Here is a 23,939-nt window from a genome sequence, read left to right on the forward strand (position 1 = left end):
TCCTGAGTAACTGGCCAGTAATTTGGATGTTTAACTAAATGATTGGCTGCCAAATTGACAGGTCATCCACAAGGAACTAGCCACTATTCCATGAATTTTCATGACCAAGATCACAATGGTTCATTTGCATGTGTGAAATTCCGCTGTGAGGCTGGCTTTTGAACTGGTTAGCTCAGCCAAAGATGTGTTTCACAGTGCCATGCTTTAGTCCTCTAGAAATACCATTACATAAGGATAGCATAGATATTCCCAAACCCTTCTATTTAAACACAATATACTGTGGGATTACTAAGCACCAAAAAATGGCAATAACTGCACTGTAGAAAATAGAGACGTCAGAACACAAGACAACTGAGATTTAAAAAAAAAAAAAAAACCAGTATTTGAGTGGAGAGAGAAAATTGTAAAGATTTTAGATCTAAAGAAAAAGTTTGGGTTTACATGGGAATATTTCTAGGATATCTTCTTACACAATGTGTATTCAGAGACTATGGAGGCATCATTTTCATCAATACTAACTGTGAATGGTTCTCAATCACCCTTTATATATGATGTAACAGAACAGGCATGAACACAGAAAGCATAAGTTCTAAAAGACAAGGAAAGATTTTTTATTAAGGAATTTTGATCCAGTTGTACACAAAAAAAAAAGAATGAGGAAAATAATAAAATCATAATAGTACATTTGTTACTAATATACCTTGTTGAAATTACTCTTAAAAAGATTGGGGGGCCGGGTGATGGCGCTAGAGGTAAGGTGCCTGCCTTGTCTGCGCTAGCCTTGGACGGACCGCAGTTCGATCCCCCGGCGACCCATATGGTCCCCCAAGCCAGGAGCGACTTCTGAGCGCATAGCCAGAAGTAACCCCTGAGCATCACCGGGTGTGGCCCAAAAACAAAAACAAAAACAAAAAACAAAAAACAAAAAAGATTGGAGATACAGATGCCAGACATGAAACTGACACAGGTCCCAATAACAGCACCAGGAACCAGACATCACCCAGGGAAATTTCGAACACCAACCCAGCACCAAGTTGCACCAGTTATACCATGGCATCCTGACATGAGGAAATGGCAACAACTTGAGCTAGGAGAGGGCCACCCTATCTCACCATCTAGTGATATAAGACAACTGGGAGACATGTCATCCTTTCCAGGGGTCTCAAACTCAATTTACCTGTGGGCCGCAGGAGGTAAAGTCAGGGTGATTCTTGAGTGCAAAGTCAGTAGTAAGCCTTGAACATTGGGGGGTGTGACCCAAACAAATAAAACAAAACAAAACAAAAAAAGATTCCTCTAGGGCAGGGCCACAAAATGTTGTATGGAGGGCCGTTTGCGGCCCGCAGGCTGTGAGTTTGAGACCCCTGCAAGCAAAAACCAAATTGCTATTTACAGAAGACTGAACTTGACAAACACAGACTGAACAGAACCTAGCAAGGGACCAAAGAGGAAATTCCTTGACTACACCTCAGCTTCGGATTCACACAAAAACCATGATCTCTAATCCCAGAGGTCTGACTTTGACAACCGCAACTGAGCAGAACATCTGGAATCATGCTGAAAGACTATAATCTAGGCTCTGACCTAGAATTTGAGCAAAAACCAAGTCCACTAACCACAGAAGGCTGACTACAACAACAGTAATGAAACAGAAATCCTAGAACTGTTAAATTAAAAAAATGAAACATAGAAAACCCTCTCTCCTAATCTTCGCCCTATGACCTACACAAGATCTTCAGTTACAGAGGCGAGACGTCATCGGCAGCACCTGAGCAGAAAGTCTTCTGGCAACATATGAAGACCTTGGGTTGTGTAAAAGAGTGAGTATGAAACCTGTAGTTGTTCCCATGGCAATAAACTTCAAGGGCGGAGAAATTTTGTATCTCTTAGGCCAAGGGAATTCCCGTTCTAATTTCCCCAATGTTTACTGTGCCTATGCAAACAAAAACAAAAACAAAACAAAACAAAAAACCTTTTTGAAGAACTTGCTGGTCTATTTTTGTTGTTGTTTTGTTTTGTTTTTTCTTCTTTTCTTGTTTTTGCTCTCGTTTTTGTTTTTGTTTTGTTGTTGTTGTTTATGTGTTTCTTCATAGCAGATGGTTTTGGTTTATCTTTTTTTTCTTAATCTTTTTTGTACTTTTTTTTGTTACTCCCTTATTGGTTTTTGTTTCATTTTGGTTTGTTTTTGCCTTGTCTCATTTTATTTTGTTTTGTTACTTTTTTTCTTATTTCCCCTTTCTTCTTCCAAAGGAATACTTACAGCACCTAGACAGACTCGTCCCATATCCCTTCTTATATCTCAAATAGAACCACATAAGCAGTATATTTGGAGGGAGAAAAATGGATGGCACCAAGACCAAGTCATATGTCCACTTGGTGAAAATAAAAAATGATCAGACTTGAACACAAAATCCAAAGTCAATGACAACAGAAATGATACCCAATTTACATCAAGCTTTACATGGGGGAACAGCTACACTAGCATTACAGAGGGTAGAGGAGTGGGAAGAGGGATACATGCTGGGAACAGAAGTGGAGGGAGGACAAAACTGGTGGTGGGAATGCCCCTCATTCATTACTACTATGTACCTTAACTATTACTGTGAAAGATTTGTAATTCACTTTGCCCACAATAAAAAAAAAAGATTGGGAGATAGTCATAATGTAATAAATTACTTCAAGAATGAGCAAATTTAAGATTAGAAAGGTTATGTCATTAAATAGAAAATAAAGCTTGGAAGTTCTTGTGAATCATGTAGCCCATCTGTAGACAAGTGTTTCTTAGTTCATCAATTCTAAAAGTATATGATCTCCAAAATATATTTACTGCAGCACATAATACAAATATGCTCCTTAGCATATACAATTAAATTAGTAAGCAAGAGAACATTGATAGTATAGTAAATTTAAAATGTATTGTGATCAAAGATAGCTTAAATGGATGAATAGATGTTTTGCTTGTGGGAGGTCTGGAGTCAATCTCTTTACCACATGTACTACCAAGTACTGCCTGGGAGGAATTCCCAGTACAGAACTAGAAGAGCCCACAATGACCTCTAAATGTGAGCATAACTCACCTGTCAAAAATGTGCTAAGTATTTGCAATATTAAAAAATTTAGTAAGTTAAAACTAAAGTATCATACAATCACTGCTGCATATACTCTAATATATAATGTATACACAAACAAAAAATAGCATCATTATCTTAGGGTTTTAAAAGTCTCAATAATAAACTTCTCCCATTGTACCTATCATAACATCATGTGTTGTCTTTGAGCTACTATTTTAATAATTTTCATAAGTTAAAAAAGCACAGTTAATCAAATTTTCAGTTTAACAATCATAATAAAGACTATATATGGTTATTTATACAGATTCTAAAATCTGAGAAATTTTAAATAATTACATGCTAGCCAAGAGCAAGAAGAAATCAGAAAGGCTCTATAAAGTCAATAACTCTTTTCTTTTTACTTATAGGTTCTTTTTTTTTATTGTGACTGAAGTCCACTACACAGAATTATTTACAGTACATTGTGACAATGAATGAAGGGCATTCCCACCACCAATGTTGTCCTTCCTCCACTCCTGTTCCCAGCATGTCTCCCACATATTCCTCCTTTACCCCCCAGAATTCTAGTGCAACTGGTCTCCACCTTACAGCTTGTTACAGGTTGGGTATCTATTCTGTTTGGTGTTCCAGTCTGGTCATTTCTTATTTACACTACATGTTCATATGACTGGTCCTGGTATCATTCTTTTCCCCCTCAATTTATGAGGCTAAATGATTCAAGTTAGGCTATTCTGTTGTAGATAAAAAGGTTAAGGAAAAGGAAGAAAAAATTTGGTATCAACTACTAAAAAAGAAAAAAAAATCACCGAAAAATATCCACAAAAGTGAAAAAGAAAGAAAAAAGTGGGAAAAAAGAGAAGGAAAATAATATCAAAAAACAAACAAAAAATAAAACAAAACAAAACCAGAAAAAGTGCTGCAGTGGCAGAGTTTGGTGTTACCCCACCATTTTTTTGGTATAGGCACAGAAAGTATTGAGGAAGGAAGAAAATTCCCGTGGCCTAAGAGATTCAGGGTTTCTCCACTCTTGAAGCATATTGTCAACCACTAGCTCTATACCTTCTCATTGCCATATCTCAGAGTTTGTTTGGGTTTTTTTTTTCTTTTTTGTGGTGTGAGGAACCTTTCCTCTTGGTGTGGATGAGAAAATAAGGCCACTGTAGCAAGCAATCTTGGTATTTGTGCAGGTCCTAGGACAAGGTCTAGGATAGTCTTTAAGGTTCTAGACTGAGGTACTGTTCCAACATTGTTGGTGTGTTCAGTTTTCTGTATCATGTGCTTCATGTTTTTGCTCATTCCCTAAGCCGAAGTCTAGGAAATTATGGTTCCAAAGGTTCTGCTCAGTCTCTATTGTCAGAATTGGGCCTCTGTACTAAGAAATCTTGATTTTTGTAAGAGACCTGGGCTATAGCCTAGGGTAGGGTTTTCCTTAATGGTCTCAAGATACGTTCTGCCCAGTCACAGTTGTCAAAGTCAGTTTTTTGTAGTTAGCGCTCTTATTTTCCATAGTTCAAAGGACAATACATCTTCTGATTTCCACTTAGTGTTAGGTGATGTGATAGGACCTCCTGGTCTTCGGTAAAGTTGTCATTTCCACCATATGTTTTTGTATAGGCACAGTAAATAAGGGGAAATCATGGACTCAGACACAAGATCTTATTTTTTAAGAATAAGAACTCACACTTTTTATACAAGGGTGTCTCCCATCCTGGACATATGTCATGTGGATACAACTCAGTCTCCACGAGATTGGACAGTGTTAGCTCATTCTCAAATCCCAGATCCCAGACGTAGAACTGAAACAACCCCCTGCAACAACACCAGGAACTAAGCTCTGTTGGGAGATATACTTGTGCCAGTGTTAATATGACAACGAGGACAGCGAGAAAGTCAATAACTCTTAAAGAAAGGCAGTTCATAATGAAACCAAGTCATTAGGCAAGGGTGTAAAATAAATAGTGACCCTGAGACAAAGTGCAGAAAGATACATTTGGGGAGTAAGTCCTACTTGTGGACACTGGGGAGTTCCAAAATAGGAGGAAACCGAAATATAACTATCTTTTCTTCATTTAGGGATCACTTATTAAATCTAGAACTTGGGGCTTGGAATTAAATCACAAAGTTCTGTGTTTGATCTTCAGTACCACATGACTCCAGAAACACCGCTAGGTGCACCTCCCTAGTAATAAACATATAAATGCATTATTAATTCCAAAGTGTAAGTAGACTAGAATAGCCTTATATGCTAACTTTTCTAAAATTCTAAAATATAGAATACCAAATCTGTCCTTTAAAATAGAGACCCAGGTCTCAAGTCAGCTTCACATTGGAATTTCACACATGAGAAGATTTTGGAAGCTCTGAAATGCCAAATAAAAGAATTGCATTTTATCCTATAAGCAGTGGTGGTAAAGTTTTAAGCTGATAGGATGTGGCAGGGGCTAGGATGGAGTGAAGAGTTTGGAGTAGGGAGCTGACTGGTAGGGCATTTTGGTTGAAGGGGTAGAGAGTAATAAAAGCAAAGAATATTTTAACAAAATAAATCAGATAGATCTAGGAAAGTGGATTGGAACAGAAACAATTGTGTCTCTTTTCATATTCACTTTTTCTTGTCCTTTCCCACGGGACTCAGTTATTCATGGGGGCGAAGGGAACCAAGCCTGAATAAGAAAGGGTGAGAAAAAGGAGAGCGAGACAAAGCAAAAGGAATCTTGTCAAGGTCCAAATTTTATTGTGCTGTGACAGTTCTTTTAAAAGCGGTTTTCAAATGGGAGGGGGAAAACAGGAGTAAAAGGCAAACAGTCATACAGGAAACAGGGTACATCTTTTATCTTTACAAGCTAGTGCTCAGTAAATCCTAACAGAGATTCTTTCATAACTGTCAAAACCAGTCTCTGATACAGATGGACAGATGTCAGCATACTTCCTGGGACGCTTAACCAAAAGTGGTTGTTATTCCTTCTTAAAGCCCGGGGCAAATGCCACAAGTCACATATTCAAGCCACATAAGGTATGAAGAATGCTGGCAGCCATTTTGTGTGTCTGTCCTCTGAGATTTTCTCTTTGAAAATTCTATCAATCTTAATTAGAATTATAAACTGCTGGAGAAGAAAAATAAATGTATTCATTTCTTGTACATTTCTGAGACAAGACAAACGCATTAAAAAGGTGTCATTCACTACAATCAAGTAGGTTTCATTCCAGGAATGCAAGGGTGGTTTAACATATGTAAACATAATACACAACATCAACAACAAGAAAAATAAAAATCACATGATCAGATCAATAGATGCAGAGAAAGCATTTGATAAGATCCAACACCCATTCTTGATAAAAACTCTCAGCAAGATGGGAATAAAAGGAACCTTTCTCAATATAGTTAATGCCATCTATCACAAGCCAAAGGCAAATATTATTCTCAATGGAGAAAACTAAAAGCCTTCCCTCTTAATTCTGGTACAAGATGAGGCTGTTCTCTCTCCACAACTCCTATTCAGCATAGCACTGGAAGTACTCGCTATAGCGATCAGGCAAGGAAATTATCAAGGGAATCCAGATAGGAAAGGAAGAAGTCAAGCTCTCACTGTTTGCAGATGACATGATGCTCTACTTAGAAAACCCTAACAACTCTACCAAAAAGTTTCTAGAAACAATAGATGCATACAGCAATGTGCCAGGCTACAAAATTAACACACAAAAATCAATGGCCTTTTTATACACCAATAATTATAGGAAGAAATGGGCATTAAGAAAACAACCCCACTCACATTAGTGCCCCACAAACTCAAATATCTTGAGGCCAACTTGACTAAAGACATGAAGGACCTATACAAAGAAAACTATAAAACCCTGCTCCAAAAAATGAGAGGACATTTGGAAATGGAAACACATACCCTGCTCATGGATTGGCAGGATTAACATAATTAAAATGACAACACTCCCCAAAGTATTGTACAGCTTTAATGTGATCCCTCTAAAGATACCCATGACATTCTTCAAAGAAGTGGATCATGCACTTTTGAAATATTTGGAACAATAAACACCCATGAATAGCTAAAGCAATTCTTGAGAAAAGGAATATGGGAGTCAATACTTTCTCCAATTATAAACTGTATTACAAAACAATAGTTATCAAAACAGCATGGTATTGGAATAAAGACAGACCCTCAAATCAATGGAATAGGCTTGAGTACTCAGAGAATACCCCCCAGAAATACAATCATCTAATTTTTGATAAAGGAGCAAGAAATCATAAATAAAGCAAGGAAAACCTCTTCAACAAGTGGTGTTGGCACAACTGGTTAGACACTTGCAAAAAAGCTAACTCAGACCCCCAGCTAACATCATGTATGAAGGTAAAATCCAAATGGATTAAAGACCTTAATATCAGACCTGAAACCATAAGATATAAAGAACAATATGTAGGTAAAACATTCCATGATATTGAGACAAAAGACATCTTTAAGGAGGAAACAGCACTCTCCAAACAATTGGAAGCAGAGATTAACAGATGGGAATATATTAAGCTGAGAAGTTTCTGCACCTCAAAGAAAATAATGCCCTGGATACAAGAGTCACCCACTGAGTGGGAAAAACTATTCACCCAATATCCATCAGATAAGGGGCTAATATCCAAAATATACAAGGCACTAACAGAACTTTACAAGAAAAACAACTAACCCCATTAAAATGGAGAGAAGAAATGAATATACACTTTAATAAAGAGGAAATACAAATGGCCAAAGGACACATGAAAAAATGCTGCACATCACAAATCATCTGGGAGATGTAAATAAAAACAATCATGAGGTACCATCTCACACCACAGACATTGGCACACATCACAAAGAATGTGAACAAGCAGTGCTGGCGGGGATGTGGAAAGGAACTCTTATTCACTGCTGGTGGGAATGCAATCTAGTCCAACCTAGTCTAGTCCAAATTTTTATGAAAAGTGATATGAAGATTCCTCCAAAAACTGGAAATTGAGCTCCCATATGATCCATCTATACCACTCCTAGGAATATACCCTATGAACACAAAAATTCAAAACAAAATCTTTTCTTCACACCTGTATTCATTGTAGCACTACTTACAATAGTGATACTCTGGAAACAACCAAGCTGCCCTTCAACAGATAAATGGCTAAAGGAAATATCATACATATACACAATGGAATATTATGCAGCTGTCAGGAGGGATGAAGTCATGAAATTTTTCTGTACATGGAATCTATTATGCTGAGTGAAATAAGCCACAGGGAGAGAGGAAGACAGAATAATCTCACTCATCTATGGGTTTTAAAAAAGTAAAAAACATTTTTGCAATAATCCTCAGAAACAACAGAGAGGAGGGCTGGAAGGTCCAGCTCACAACATGAAACTCATCACAAAGAGTGATGAGTGCAGTTAGAAAAATAACTACACTGAGAACTATCATAACAATGTGAATGAATGAGGGAAGTAGAAAGCCTGTCTAGAGTACAGGTGGGGGTAGGGTGGGGAGGAGGGAGACTTGGGACATTGGTGATGGGAATGTTGCACTGGTGAAGGGGTGTGTTCTTTACATGACTGAAACACAACTACAATCATTTTTGTAATCAAGGTGTTTAAATAAAGATATCCCCTCCCCCCCAAAAAAGAAAGGTGTACAAGATTTCAATTTGCATTCTGAGAGTCTTAAAGAAATAAGCTAGCCTTTCTGAACCTGTGACTTCTCCTACCTATGGAGACTACCCTCTCAAAGGGCTGTGTTCAAGGAGAAGTGAGACTCCTGGATGTGTGTACAAACCTTTAAGCTGAAACATAGCTATGCACTAATGAAGGTTGAGTTTACTAATCTCAAAACATCACAAAAAGTTTCTTGCAAAGGGGTCTTGTTGCTACTTGATGTTGACTCTCTAATATAGGGAACATGAGAATTGAACCAAATAGAACTTAGAACCCAATTAGTCTAGGGATAATAAAAGACTGAGCAAGAAAAAGATTATAAGAGCAAAGGTTGAGTCAATTAAACTTAACACACACAGAACCCAGCAAATTATATGTTGGTAAGCCAAAATAAGTTAAGACAAATCTGATTGGCATAGGCATGCAGTGTTAGAAGTTGTATTTTTGTGTGATGTGGGGCAGTACCCAATTGATGAGACTAAACAATGTTGGTTAGCAGAAACTCATCTAAAACAAACAAGTAAACAAAACCTTTCCATTGAATTTCAGCTAATCAAGATTATCTCCATGGAACATTTTCAGTGTCCCCCTAAGTGTAGTTAGAAACACTGTTAGAGAAAATTTGATGCTGGTGGTGAGATTGCTGTTAGAACAATGTGTTTCAGTTTCAACTATCAGTAATTTTGAAAATCAGTTCTTCAAATTAAGGTTGTTAATAAAATATGATTTAAAATTAAGTTATACCTTATTGCATCAAAATAGGGAAAAGTTGTTACATTGAAAGATATCAATCATACATTTGAAAGTCTGATAATATTGACAAAAGAAACATAACATCAAGACAATAGTCTAGGGGCTGGAGCAATAGCACAGCAGTAGGGTGTTTGCCTTGCACGCGGTTGACCCAGGATGGACCTGGGTTCGATCCCTGGCCTTTCATATGGTCCCCTGAACCAGGAGCGATTTCTAAGCTCATAGCCAGGAGTAACCCTTGAGCGTCACCTGGTGTGGCCCCTGCCCTACCAAAACAAAAATATAAAAACAAAAAGACAATAGTCTAAGAACCTAATATATAAATAAAATTTATCAAGTAATTTTGGTTTTTTATTTGTTCATTTGTTTTGGTTTTGGGCCACACTGGAAGATGCTCATGTTGGATCTTCCCAGTGACACTTTTCCAAACCTCATGATAGTCAGAACCCCATAGAGTAACTAATCTTTCCAGGAGATTTTGTAGAAAAATTGTTCCAGTAATTCTCCTTGAGACAAACGCTTTGGAGACAACACTTTAAATAAGGGGAAGGACAGCACTATCTCCCCTCCTTGTATCTCCCCTCCCTTTAGTTATCAGACTTGACTACTGAGCCATCCCTCCTCCCACACAGAGAGCTCTGGTTAAAAGAGACAAGAGACTGTGTTGTTTAGGAGGTATTACTAAACCCCAGTGTTTATACTTATCTTCTCAATAGCACCTCACTCTTTCCGGCTATGCCTCATCTATGTCCTGCTACCCTGCACGTAACCCAGTCCTATATAAGAATTACTGGAATGAAAGTGTTTCTGGGTCCTGTTCTTTCCCAGTCATCAGCTGTGGGGGAACATCCTCAGTCCAAAATGCACCAGGAAGATGAAAGTCAACCCTCACTGGCTGTCAGGGTCAAGACACTCAAGGATTACTTTTGGTTTTGCACACAGGGATAAGTCCTGGTGGAACTATATGGTTACCAAGCACCTGATTTCCTGTACTTTCTCTCCAGCCTCACAAATCAAATATTTATTTTAACTCTACTATACAAATAGTATTTAAGAATAACAAAAATAGCTGAAAAAATGTTTTATGAAAATGGTCAGCTAAAATATGCAAAAGTAAATTTTTGTACATGCTCAAAGTAGGCCAAAATTTATGATAATGCTCTATATGAAACAGTACATCTTTATAGACTATCTAAAAATGTACTGTTGCAAAGTATATGATCAAAAGTAATACTGAAGATAAAAGAAAATATAAGTTAGAAATGATTTATTATCTCACTAAGCATTTTGTTTTGTTTTGTTATTTTGGTTTGGTTTTTGGGCCACACCCGGCGGTGCTCAAGGGTTACTCCTGTCTGTCTGCTCAGAATTAGCTCCTGGCAGGCACGGGGAACCATATGGGACACCGGGATTCGAACCAACCACCTTTGGTCCTGGATCGGCTACTTGCAAGGCAAACGCCGCTGTGCTATCTCTCCGGGCCCATCACTAAGCATTTTAATGAGAACTTTGAAGAAATAGAAAATTTATTTTTCTTGCACAAGACTTGAAAAGGATACCATCACTGACCATAAGACTTGAAAAGGGTACCATCACTGACTACTAAGAAAAGTGGCTTCTGGGGCCAGAGTGGCAGCACAAACAGTAGAGCTTTTGCCTTGCACGCGCTAACCTAGGGTGGACCACAGGGTCCAATATGGTCCCTCAAGTCAGGAACGATTTCTGTGTGCATAGCCAGGAGTAACTCCTGAGTGTCACCAGGTGTGGCCCAAAAGGAAAAAAAAAAAAGAAGAAGAAAAGTGGTTCCTTTTTAGTGGTACCTAGAAAGCAAAAGATAACAAGAAATTATTCTCATGAGCCACATTCATAGACTAAATTGCTTTCAATTTGAATTACTTGAAAACACAGGAAAGCGTTATTTACCTTTTTAAATAAATCTGGTGCCTGTTATCATTTCCACAAGGTGATCCTGAAGCAGATCTATGAGAACAAAAAAGCAAAGGTCATTGCGGAGACGTTTTTAATCTCACAAATTTCCCTTCATATGATCTAATCCTTACTTTCCTCTTAGAAGAGTTACTTAAAACTTCTTCAAGCAAATCCACTCTCCCAGGTGAGAAAAAAATGATGTATAGAACTGACCTCTTTATCCATGAAATTGATTTTTATTAGCTTTTAAATTCTTCAAAATCCAGAGGAAGACTTCAAAAAGCCCGTGGCATTACATTGCCATTGTTATGGCTGTTCTTTTGACCAATTTGTTTTCAATCTTGTAGTTTAATAGCCCATAAATTGAACATTATGTTTAACTCAGCAACAAATAACAGAAAATATACATCTATATCTATATATATATATTATAAATGTTTATTTTTCAGTTGTTCTGAGTTTCTCACATTAATATCTTAATTTTTGTTCATTTTCACATTTATACTTTTAATGTCAAGCTTTCTACAACTCTAAATTTTATTATGGGGAACTCAAAGAAAGAAATTAACTCTTAAGAATACATGTGTTTTATGCTATAGCCTATAGTGCAATCTTTATCACTACACAATCTTGCCCTCCATAACTGCCAGGCATGGCCCTGGTGGTCCCCAAACAGTACTAAGCCTAGGCGCCACTACATCCTCTAGTCCTCACAGTGAACCATGCAGCCCAGTGGCTGAGTACCAACAGCAGGGTGCTTTGAACTCTGTTTTAGATATCCTTAATTTTTTCCTGACTACTCTAACCATATTATCTGTCTTCATTACAGAAAACTTTATTCCCAATCAGGACAAAAAGACAAAATACAATCTAGGTACTTCCAGAAAAAGAAATTTCACATACATCTCAGTTTCCTTATAGTATCTGACTTTATATTTTATGCCAGTAATCACAGTAAGAAAAAGAAACACTATATCTGCTTAGAGGCATAAATCATTTTCCATAAAATATTTTCCTAATTTGTATGACTTTATGTCTGAATGTTTCATATATACCCTTAAAAATAAGTTCAAAAGACTCTTTAAAAATAAAATTGTTTTATATTTTATGACTAGTATATAAGCTAGTTCACACTTATCAATTTTTTAATCTAATATTCATCTGGAAGCTATGAGATGAATTAATTTTTAAGGAATGTTGGTTTAGTTGGCATTGCTAGGAATGATATCTAGGATGAGAACTGAAGGGTGGACTCATAGCTGAACAATAAACACAGTGCTAAGATGGTTAAGAGAGGTAAGGGAAGGTAACCCAAATGAAAGGGATGACAAGAAGAATTGGCTGTCTTGTTTTGTTTTGTTTTTTGATAAACTCTTCTCCACTAATAAGCATAATAGAAATTTGGGGGGAAATAAAATAATTAAATCATAGGGAAAATTTTTGACCATCTTATAAAACTTAAACTTGGTTAACTCAAATCCAAAATTTTATGTACCTTTGCTCACTTGTTGCTTTTTTTTTATTTGGTATGTTTTACCAAATATTTTAGCACAAAGAGTCTCATTTTGTGTTTTATTTGTAACTAAAACCAAATATTTTATCTGTTTTACCCAAATTTTCAGTCATCAAATATCAGAGTTCTGTATAATAAACAATATTACTATCAGAGTTGAAACTCAACTCAGTTTAAAGATGGCTTTCCTAAAAACAATTGATCATTAACCAAACATATAATGAGAGGAAGGTATTTTTAAAATTCTTCCAAATCAAAGTCTGATTTGAAAAATCTAGACATTAGAGTGGTATTTTATTATCAAAAACTTATAGAACATTATAAAAAGAAAATTCAACAGCACTGGGTCAAGAAAACTTAGACATCTATTTCTTTCTAGCTGTGTAGATTGGCAGTGTCTTACTCTACCTACCTATAAAATAAAAGTAATAATATATTCTGAGATACTATACTGTGAGCTAATAATAATAAGAATATTAATAATTTCTAGCATGGAGTATGTCCTCATAAATATTTGTTGCTTTGCCTCTTCTGTGTTAGAAGGTAAAAAAAGAAAAAAAATTAAGTAACTATCCCTGGAGGAACAGTAGAAAGATATTTGAGTTAGTGCCCAGATGTTTTCCCTCTTCTTTCCACATTCCACACCACTCAGTCTGACCAAAAAACACAGACATCAGCCATAAGGGAGCCCACCCAAGAATCAAAAAGTTAGATGACAAGTTTAATTAGTTAACATGATTTAAATATATTATATTTTATGAATCAATTCCTGAAGTCCCCCTCACACCACAGGTATATAATGGTACTTGACTGCATTTTTAATGTTAAAATAGGGCAATTATAAAAAAATATAATAAACATGCATCAAACCACCCAACTGCAGAATGTTAGCACTTTGTCAGATATGTTTCAGACTTTCTAAATAAGAAAAAGGAAACTTTGCAGATCGTCTCCTTTGATCCATGGCTGAATTCTATTCCTTTTCTATCTCAGAAGTAACCATAATAATTAATGCGGCATAACTTCTTTTTTTTTTTTTTACATAAATTAACCCATTTATTATAGGTCAACAATGTTTCTGAATGGAGATCTACTGGTCTTTCAATTCCTTCAGTCTTCTGATGGCAGATTTAACTGTGACAGCAGAAGTGGTATTGTAGGTCCAAGCGCCACCTGCGACGGTTTTCATACAGGAATCGCAGTGCCAAATGCCCACAGCCCGTCTCTTCATCTTGGTCTTGCCGCAGAAGGAGCATGTGTACTTGGCGTGCTGGCTGATCTCGATCTTCTTCACCATCTTCCGGAGGGAAGCGCCGTAACGCGTCCCATATTTACCCACGATCCCCACCTTCTTCGTGCGCTTAGCCATCTTCCCTCAAACCACCGCAGGACGCAGAGAGCGCGGCATAACTTCTTTAGAAAATCAATATTTGTACTTTTACTATGTAAGTCACACACATATGCAATAAGTATATTCTGTAGCTTTGTGCTTTTATACTTGAATGTACCATTCTGAAACTTTCTTTAAATTTTCAGTTGTTAATATATTGTCATTTGTTCATACAAATAAGTATAATCCAGTTATATTCAGTGGGAAGGAATGACATTTTTAAATAATATAATTCTGCTTGAAGAAGGAAAAATAAAATCAACATTTATTACCAGAGACTGAGAAACATACATTTAACATTCTAGAACTACTTATATTATTTGTCCAGTAGTAGGTATATTTCCTTTTGCCCATCCATGAGTTCTAAGGAGCACTGATCCTTTCAGTTAATTCATGATTCAATCTATATTAATTGACCTACCTTGAACATTGGTATTAAAAATAGAGTAGCAATTAAATAAAAACAGATTTTCACCCTATAGTAGTCAACTAGACAAATTGAAGAGCACATTGCTAAGCAAATAAGATCATTTCTATTTATAACAACTTCTTTCAGAAAACAAAGACAGTCATGTTAAGACTGTAAAAAGAGTGGTGGTAAGACTACTTTAAATAAAATAGTCATGACTTTGTGGTGAATCTAGGTTAATGGACATTTGAAAATGAGGAGGTTATATATTGTAAGACCTTGGAGGAATATTCCAGCAAAAGGCAACACAAAGTGTACATAGAAGCACATTTACCCTGTTGATCATATACATATTCACACACACAAAGCCAATATGGTAACAATATAGTGAAATTGGAAATGAATTATTATGGCATACTAAGAGGGAATATAGACTTTATGAATGTTTTGCATTGTAACCCAAAGAACTACCAGTACATGATCATTTTTTTTTGTTTGTTTTTGTGTCACACTGGCAGCACTCAGGGGTTTCTCCTGGCTCTGCGCTCAGAAATCACTCCTGGCAGGCTCGGGAAACCATATGGGATGCCGGGACTTCAACCACTGTCCTTCTGCATGCAAGTCAGATGCCTTACTTTCATGCTATCTCTTCTGCTCCCATGATCTATTTTATAGGTTTTACCAGACACTTGTAGTTTCTAGTAAATGAAAATATATTACTGTAAGAACAGAAGTCAGGAGACAAATGCAGTGTCTAGACTAGAAACCAAGCAAGAAATAGTGATTGTGTGGACCTATATTGTGAAGTGGATATTCAAAAATGAGAAAGTTGATGTATTAACTCAAGTATAAAGAGGGGAAATATAAAACAAAATTATAAGATTTTATTCTAACAGAATGTGTCATTCATTGCAATGAGTAATACTGGAAATAAAAATAAAAGTCAAGGGAAAATCAAAACTACCTTAATCACACTTAGATTGAAATGACAAGATATCTACCTAATAATCAAGAGACCATTTAAAAAGATAGTAAGCATTTGTGTCTTATGGGAGAAATCAGTGTCAGAGAAATTAATATAAGAATGTGGACATTATTTAAAGTTATGAAATAAATGGGATCATTTCAGAGAGAATGTGTAATAATATAGATAAGACTATCCTGAAAGGGCACTCATTTATAGATGGAATAATAGGAGAAGAGGAGTCATAGAATTAAAGAAAATCAGAAGAGACATGACCAAAAAGGCAATAAAAACCCCCAGAGAACTGTGGTATTAAGGAAATTGTGGGAAAAAATGAGTTTGATGACAAGGATATTTTTAATGGAGTGAAGAAGATGAGAGCCAGCTTGGAGAATAAAAAGAGTGGCTAAGAAATGAATACTGGACAGAAAAAGTATAGCAGATAAAATAATGTCTTCAGAAATACAGAAATGTGGGACTATTGAGCGGCTTGTGTCTCAAGTAAAAATGATAGAAGTATTACAGTATTGGGGGCCGAAGAGATAACATGGAGGTGGTGCATTTGCTTTGCATACAGAAGGATGGTAGTTCGAATCCTGGCATCCCATATGGTCCTCCAAGCCTGCCAGGAGCAATTTCTGAACATAGAGCCAGGAGTAACCCCTGAGCACTGCTGTGACTCAACCCCCCCCAAAAAAGTATTTGGGGCCTGAGTGATAGCACAGTGGTACGGTGTCCCAGCATCACAAAAGTTCCACTGAGCCAGGAGCAATTTCTGAGTGCATAGCCAGGAGTAATCCCTGAGCACCATCCTGAGTGGTCCAAAAACTAAAACAAAACAAAATATTATGCTGAGTGAAATAAGTCAGAGAGAGAGAGAAAAAAAAACGCAGAATGGTCTCACTCATCTATGGGTTTTAAGAAAAATGAAAGACATTCTTGCCATAATAATTTTCAGACACAAAAGAGAAAAGAGCTGGAAGTTACAGCTCACCTCATGAAGCTCACCACAAAGAGTGATGAGTTTAGTTAGAGAAATAACTACATTTTGAACTATTCTAATAATGAGAATGTACGAGGGAAATAGAAAGCCTGTCTAGAGTACAGGCGGTTGGGTGGGGAGGAGGGAGATTTGGGACATTGGTGATGGAAATGTTGCACTGGTGATGGGTGGTGTTCTTTACATGACTGAAACCCAAACACAAATATGTATGTAATCAAGGTGTTTAAATAAAATATATCAAAAAATATAATTAAAATAAAAAACATTTCAATATTTTTATATAAAACTGTGGTCAAGTTAGACTTTAAAATTGACACTAAATAGGCAGAGTGATAGCACAGTGGGTAGGGGTATTTGCTTTTTACAGTCACCTGCATCTGATCCCTAGCGTCCAGTCTGGATCCCAAGACAACCAAAAGCAATTTCTGAGTGCAGAGCAAGGAATAATCTTTGAGCACTTCTGGATGTGCCCCCTTAAAAAATAGAAAATTAGGACATGGATTTTGAAGTGAGGTGCAAGTGTGTGCAGGCAAGACTATTGTCAGAAGAAAGAAAAGACTGGTGACCATATGCATCAGCAGTTGCAGGCTGTGGGCAGAGTTAGAATTTAGAGTGCTATTTTTCTTTTTTTCTTTTTGGTTTTTAGGTCATATAATATTTTTATTTAAGCACCATGATTGCAAATATGTTTGTAGTTGTTTCAGTTATAAAGAGAACAATCCCCTTTCACCAGTGTAACCTTCCTACCACCAATGCCCCCACCCCCTACCTGTATTCGAGACAGGCATTCTATTTCTCTCACTCACTACCACTGTCATGATAGTTCTTAGTGTTCAATCTTTCCAGACCTCATATCTATTGTCTCTGGGTATTATTACCATACTTTTATTTTTCTCAAGTTCCATAGGAGTGTGATACTATTCTGTGTCTATCTCTCTCCCTCTGAGTTATTTTGCTCATCATAATAGTTTCTATGTCTATCCATGTATGGGAAATTTTCATGATTTCATCTTCCTGATGGCTGCATTGTATTCCATTTTGTTTGTATGTGTATGTATGCATGTTTATGTAACCACAGTTTTTATAGCCACTCAGCTGTTGAAGGGCATCTGGGTTGTTTCCTTTTGAGCAATTTTCATATTATTTTCCATAAAGGCTGGACTAGATGGCATTCCCACCAGCAGTGAATGAGAGTTCCTTTCTCCCCATATCCCCACCAACACTGATTATTATTGATTTTTTTGTGATGTGTGCTAATCTCTTTAACATTTTAAATTAGCAGAATATACCCAAACAAGAGTGGCTGCTCCAATTTTCTCTGCAGCAGTACATTTTTTCTAGTTAGGAGCCTCATCACACTACAATGGTCACAAGAAGAAAGCAACACAGAACCCCACAAAACTCAGTGAATAAAAGTGGTAGTTCTAAAATCTCAACTAACACCGGACATCTATATAACCTCTTTGTCCAGGACTTTGTGAGAAAATGTTGAGGATGTTCATCTCTTTTGATGGCTGCATAATAAAATTCTATTGTGTATATGAACCACAGTTTCTTTAGCCACTCATCTGTTGAAGGGCATCTTGGTTGTTTCCAGATTATGGCTCTTATAAATAATACTGCAATGAATATAGGTGTGCAGAAGGCATTTTTGTATTGTGTTTTTGTGTTAATAGGGTATATCCCTAGGAATGGTATAGCTGGATCATATGAGAGTTCAATGCCCAGTTTTTTTTTTTTTAGAAATTTTTATATTGTCTTCCATAAAGGCTGGACTAGATGGCATTCTTACCAGCAGTAAATGAGAGTTTCTTTTTCTCTACATCACCTCCAGCTCTGATTGTTCTGGGGTTTTTTTGTGCTGTGTGCCAGTCTCTGTGGCATGAGATGGTACTTCATTGTTGTTTTGAATTCCATCTCCCTGATGACTAGTACAGTGGAGCTTTTAGCATGTGCCTTTTAGCCAATTGTATTTCTTCTTTGAGAAAGTGGCTGTTCATTTTTTTTTCTCATTTTTAATGGGGTTGGAGGGTTTTTTCTTGTTAAATTCTGTCAGTACCTTGCATATCTTAGATATTAGCCCTTTATTTGATAGGTATTGGGTAAATAGTTTCTCCCATTCTGTAAGTAGCTTTTTTTTTATCCTAGTCACTATTTACTTTGAGGTGCAGAAACTTCTCATCTTAATATAGTTCCATCTGTTTAACCCCACGTCCACTTGTTTGGAGAGTGATGTTTCTCTTAAAGATGACAGGCATTTCTTAATAATAAAGTTATGTGTATTTTAGGAAGATACCATACTCCTAAACATATATTTACTCATGAGGGGCCATAAAAGTACTTAACCCAACTGCTAATGGACTTGAAGAAAGACATCAATAGCAACACAATAGTAGTGGGCAACTTAAACTACATATGTGTGTGTGTTGCCCAAACACTGAACAAATTCTTCTCCAATACACATGGGGCATACTCAAAGAGAAACCACATTCTGGGCCATAAAATATACCTTCATAAAATCAAGAGGAAAGAAATTGCATCAAGAATCTTCTCAGATCATGATGCACTAAAAATAGAAGTGACTTACAAACAAAAATGAATAACTAACTATAACACCAGGAAATGTAATAGCTCATTACTGAACAGCAAGTGCCTCAGAGAGGAAATCAAAAGATTCCTGGAAACAAATGAAAATGAGGACATGATGCTCTTCAACAGACGAATGGCTAAAGACACTGTGGTACATATACACAATAAAATGTTATGCAGCTGTCAGAAGAGATGAAGTCATGAAATTTTCCTATACATGGATGTACATGGAATCTATTATGCTGAGTGAAATAAGTCAGAGAGAGAGAGAAAAACACAGAATGGTCTCACTCATCTATGGGTTTTAAGAAAAATGAAAGACATTGTTGCCATAATAATTTTCAGACACAACAGAGAGAAGGGCTGGAAGTTACAGCTCACCTCATGAAGCTCACCACAACAGGAATGAGTTTAGTTAGAGAAATAACAACATTGTGAACTATCCTAATAATGAGAATGTATGAGGGTTATAGAAAGCCTGTCTAGAGTACAGGTGGGGGTTGGGTGGGGAGGAGGGAGATTTGGGACATTGGTGATGGGAATGTTGCACTGGTGATGGGTGGTGTTCTTTACATGACTGAAACCCAAACACAATCATGTATGTAATCAAGGTGTTTAAATAAAATATATAAAAAATTAAAAAATGAGGACATAAATTACCAGAATTTGTGGGATACAACAAAATTGATACTAAGAGGAAAATTTATAGCTTTGCGAGCATTCATCAGTAAGTAAGAAAGAGCCTACATAGGTGATTTAGTAGCATAGCTTAAGAAATTAGAAAATGACCAACAAACTAATCCAGAAGAAGGAAATAATTAAACTTAAGGCAGAAATTAATCAACTGGACACCCCCCCAAAATTCAAAAGTTGAATGAAATAGTTGGTTCTTCAAAAACATAAATAAAATCAATAAACTATTTGTAAAACTAGGAAAGAGAAGAAAAAGAAAGAAAGAAAGAAAGAAAGAAAGAAAGAAAGAAAGAAAGAAAGAAAGAAAGAAAGGAAAGAAAGAAAAGGAGGAAGAAGGAAAGAAAGAGAAAGAAGAAAAGAAAGAAAGAAAGAAAAGAATAAAGAAAGAAAGAAAGAAAGAGAAGGAAGAAAGAAAGAAAGAAGGAAGGAAGAAAGAAAAAGAAAGAAAAGAAAGAAAGAAAGAAAGAAAGAAAGAAAAGAAAGAAAGAAGAAAGAAAGAAAGAAGAAGGAAGGAAGGGAAGGAAGGAAGGGAAGGAAGGGAAGGAAGGAAGGAAGGAGAAGGAAGGAAGGAAGGAAGGAAGGAAGGAAGGAAGGAAGGAAGGAGGGAGGGAGGGAGGGAGGTAGGGAGGAAGGAAGAAAGGAGGGAGGGAGGGAGGGAGGAAGGAAGAAAGGAGGGAGGGAGGGAGGGAGGAAGGAAGAAAGGAGGGAGGGAGGGAGGGAGGGAGGGAGGAAGGAAGGAAGGAAGGAAGGAAGGAAGGAAGGAAGGAAGGAAGGAAGGAAGGAAGGAAGGAAGGAAGGAAGGAAGGAAGGAAGGAAGGAAGGAAGGAAGAAACAAAGAGAAAGCTTTAAATCATACATGAAAGGGGGATGTCACTACAGATATCTCAGAAATTCAAGGGTTATCAGATATTTCTTTCAGAATCTTTATGCCACAAAACAAGACACCTAGAATAAATCGATTAATTCTTGGACTCCTGTAAGCTTCCAAGGTTGAACCAAGGTAATGTGGAATACCTGAAGATCCCTATCACAACTGAGGAAATTGAAATGGTAATCAAAAGGCTTCCAAGAAACAAAAGCCCAAGCCCAGATGGTTTCACTAGTGAATTATTTAATTAGGACCTACTGCCAATCATTTTCAGGCTCTTCCAGGAAACTGAAGAAACAGAAACCCTCCCTGAACAGTTTCTATGAAACTCACATCACCCTGATACCAAAAGCAGACAGAAACACCACAGAGCGAGCGAGAATTACATGCCAATATCTTTGATACACCAGATTCAAAGATCCTCAACAGAATACCAGCAATTAGAAATCAACAGCTTATCAATATGGTCATATACTATGACCAAATAGAATTCATTCCAGAGATGCAAAGATGCTTTACCAAAAAGTCAATCAATATAATGCCTCATATTAGCAAAAGAAAATATAAAAATCTTATGATCCTAACAATAGAGGCAGAGAAAGTATTTGACAAGGTCCAGCACCCATTCAGGATAAACTCTCAGCAAGATGGTAATTGAAGGAACATTTCCCAATACAGTCATATATTTATCACATACCCTGACAAACATTATACTCAATGGAGAAAAACTAAAAGCCTTTCCTCGAATATTTGACAGAATACAAGTTTGCCCCCTCTTGTCACTTCAATTCAATACAGTATTGGAAGTATTGTCATTACAATTAGGAGGGAAAAAAATCAAAGAATCCAGAGAGGAAAGGAAGGAGTTAAGCTTTCACTTAAGTTAAGTTAAGCTTTTCACTTTAAAAATGACATAATACTATATTTATAAAATCCTAAAGACCCTACCATAAAGCTTCTAGAAACAATATATTTGTATAGTAAAGTGGAAAGCTACAAAATTAATAGCAAAAGTTTATGGCTTTTCCAAAAACCAGGATCTTTAACTAGAGAAAGTTGACCTTGACAACAGTGATTTGGGCTACACCTTATTTTACCCAAAACAAAGATCATCCCTGGTTTCTTTGTATGTTTGTTTACAACTTGGACTTACCCCCAAAACAGAGATTGTCTTACTTGTCAACATGTGTGGACTTACTGCCCCACCCAGGGATGGTCTCTGTACTCAGTAAAAACTGACATTCTGCAGGCATCTGGGTCTCCATACTAGGTAGAAAACTGCCAGACTACAAGTGTATCACCCTCAGCCTTGTTTGGATTATTTCATGATTCAGATCTGACTCAGACTCTTTTACTGGAGGTTGGAGATACAGTACGTGGGGTGATTTTACACTGGGACCACAAAGAAAGACTTTGGGATTAAACAATTTAGTATGCCCAAGGATTATTGTTCGTTTTATGCCAGGATTCTTCATGGATAGGGTCTCCTTGTTTCCTGTTTTTAAGCCATAGTTTTTTCCTTTCTATTTTCCACATCTTTTGCTGTGCCTATGCAAAAATTAAATAAATAAAAATAAAAAAAAAAACCTGCCACACACACACACCTTTTGTTCTTTCATTTTCTTTTTATTTTTTAATTTCTTATCTTTTAATTCAGGACTCTCACCTTTTTCATAGAACTTTGGGACACGAATTACTTTGTTTTAATCACAAATTTTTGCATTTTTCTATAAAACTAAAAAGAAATGGATAAAGAACAGCTGGGGACGAGGGACCAAATGGTTTCAGATGCATAGGTGGGAATAAAAATAAGAACAAAACTAAATATCCAAGCCAAAGTCAACGACAACAGAATCAAGGGATCTAAACTTTAACAATCTAAACCTAAATGTGCCTGTTATACTGGTAAGTCATGGGCAAAGTGTGGTGGTATAGGATGCACTCTGAGTTTATTGGTGGAGGGAGGTTGACACTGGTGGTGGGAATGGCCCTGAATCACTATATGTCTGACATTCAAATATGAAGGACTCTGTAGATCACAATTGTTTCAATAAAATAAAAAAAATTCTGAGTTTTTTAATAAACAAAGAATAAAATAGAAGAAATAGATATTACAAAATAATGCCATTCACAATTTTGCCACAGAAAATCAAGTAACTGAGTCAATATAACTAAAGTTGTGAAAAATCTATACAAAGAAATAGATCAAACACTCTCAAAATTTACATTGAATAATAAACTTTCATGAATAGCTAAAACTTTCATGAATAGGAAAAGAAGATGGGAGGCATCAATTTTCCCAATTTCAAACTACTCTATAAAGCAGTAGTCATTAAAACAGCATGGTATTAGAATAGAGACAAACTCAGAACCATGGAATTGACTTGACTATTCTGAGATTGACCCTCATGTGTTGGATCAATTCATCTTTGATAAAGGTAACAAGAAATACAAAGTGAAGCAAGACAAGCCTCTTCAACAAGTGGTGTTTGGAAAACTGGTCAATTAAGTTAAAAAAAAAAAAAAGTGAACTCAGACCTCTCTTTAACACTGTGAAAAAAAAGTCAAATGAAAATTGATTAAAGAATTTGATATCATATTTGAAGCCATAAGATATATAAAGGGGGGGCCCGGAGAGATAGCACAGTGGCGTTTGCCTTGCAAGCAGCCAATCCAGGACCAAAGGTGGTTGGTTCGAATCCCGGTGTCCCATATGGTCCCCCGTGCCTGCCAGGAGCTATTTCTGAGCAGACAGCCAGGAGTAACCCCTGAGCACCGCCGGGTGTGACCCAAAAACTAAAAAAAAAAAAAAAAAAAAAAAAGATATATAAAGGAAAATATAAGCCAAATACTTCAGGTCATGACATTAAAGCTAAAGGCACCATCAAGGGTAAAACACCACTGTCCAAGCAAGTGGGAGCAAAGATAAACAAATAAGACTCCATTAAACTAAGAAGCTTCTGCACTTAGATTCTTCCTTCTTCAAAAGAAATGATGACTAGAATACAAAGATGACCCACAAAATGGGAAAAATAATTTAGCCAAGCCTCATCTGTAAAAAAGATTAATATCCAAGATATGCAAGTCT

General features: G+C 36.6%; 1 protein-coding gene across 1 annotated transcript; it reads right to left on the reverse strand.

Moving 5' to 3' along the window:
- Nucleotides 1-13,970: 13,970 nt before the first annotated feature.
- On the reverse strand, nt 13,971-14,329 carry LOC126009205 (60S ribosomal protein L37a-like). The gene has a single exon (XM_049773572.1). The coding sequence runs from the start codon at nt 14,302-14,304 to the stop codon at nt 14,026-14,028; it is 279 nt and encodes a 92-aa protein (XP_049629529.1). The 5' UTR covers nt 14,305-14,329; the 3' UTR covers nt 13,971-14,025.
- Nucleotides 14,330-23,939: the final 9,610 nt, after the last annotated feature.

This window comes from Suncus etruscus, chromosome 5 (assembly GCF_024139225.1).
Source record: "Suncus etruscus isolate mSunEtr1 chromosome 5, mSunEtr1.pri.cur, whole genome shotgun sequence".
Classification (NCBI taxonomy): Eukaryota; Metazoa; Chordata; class Mammalia; order Eulipotyphla; family Soricidae; genus Suncus; species Suncus etruscus.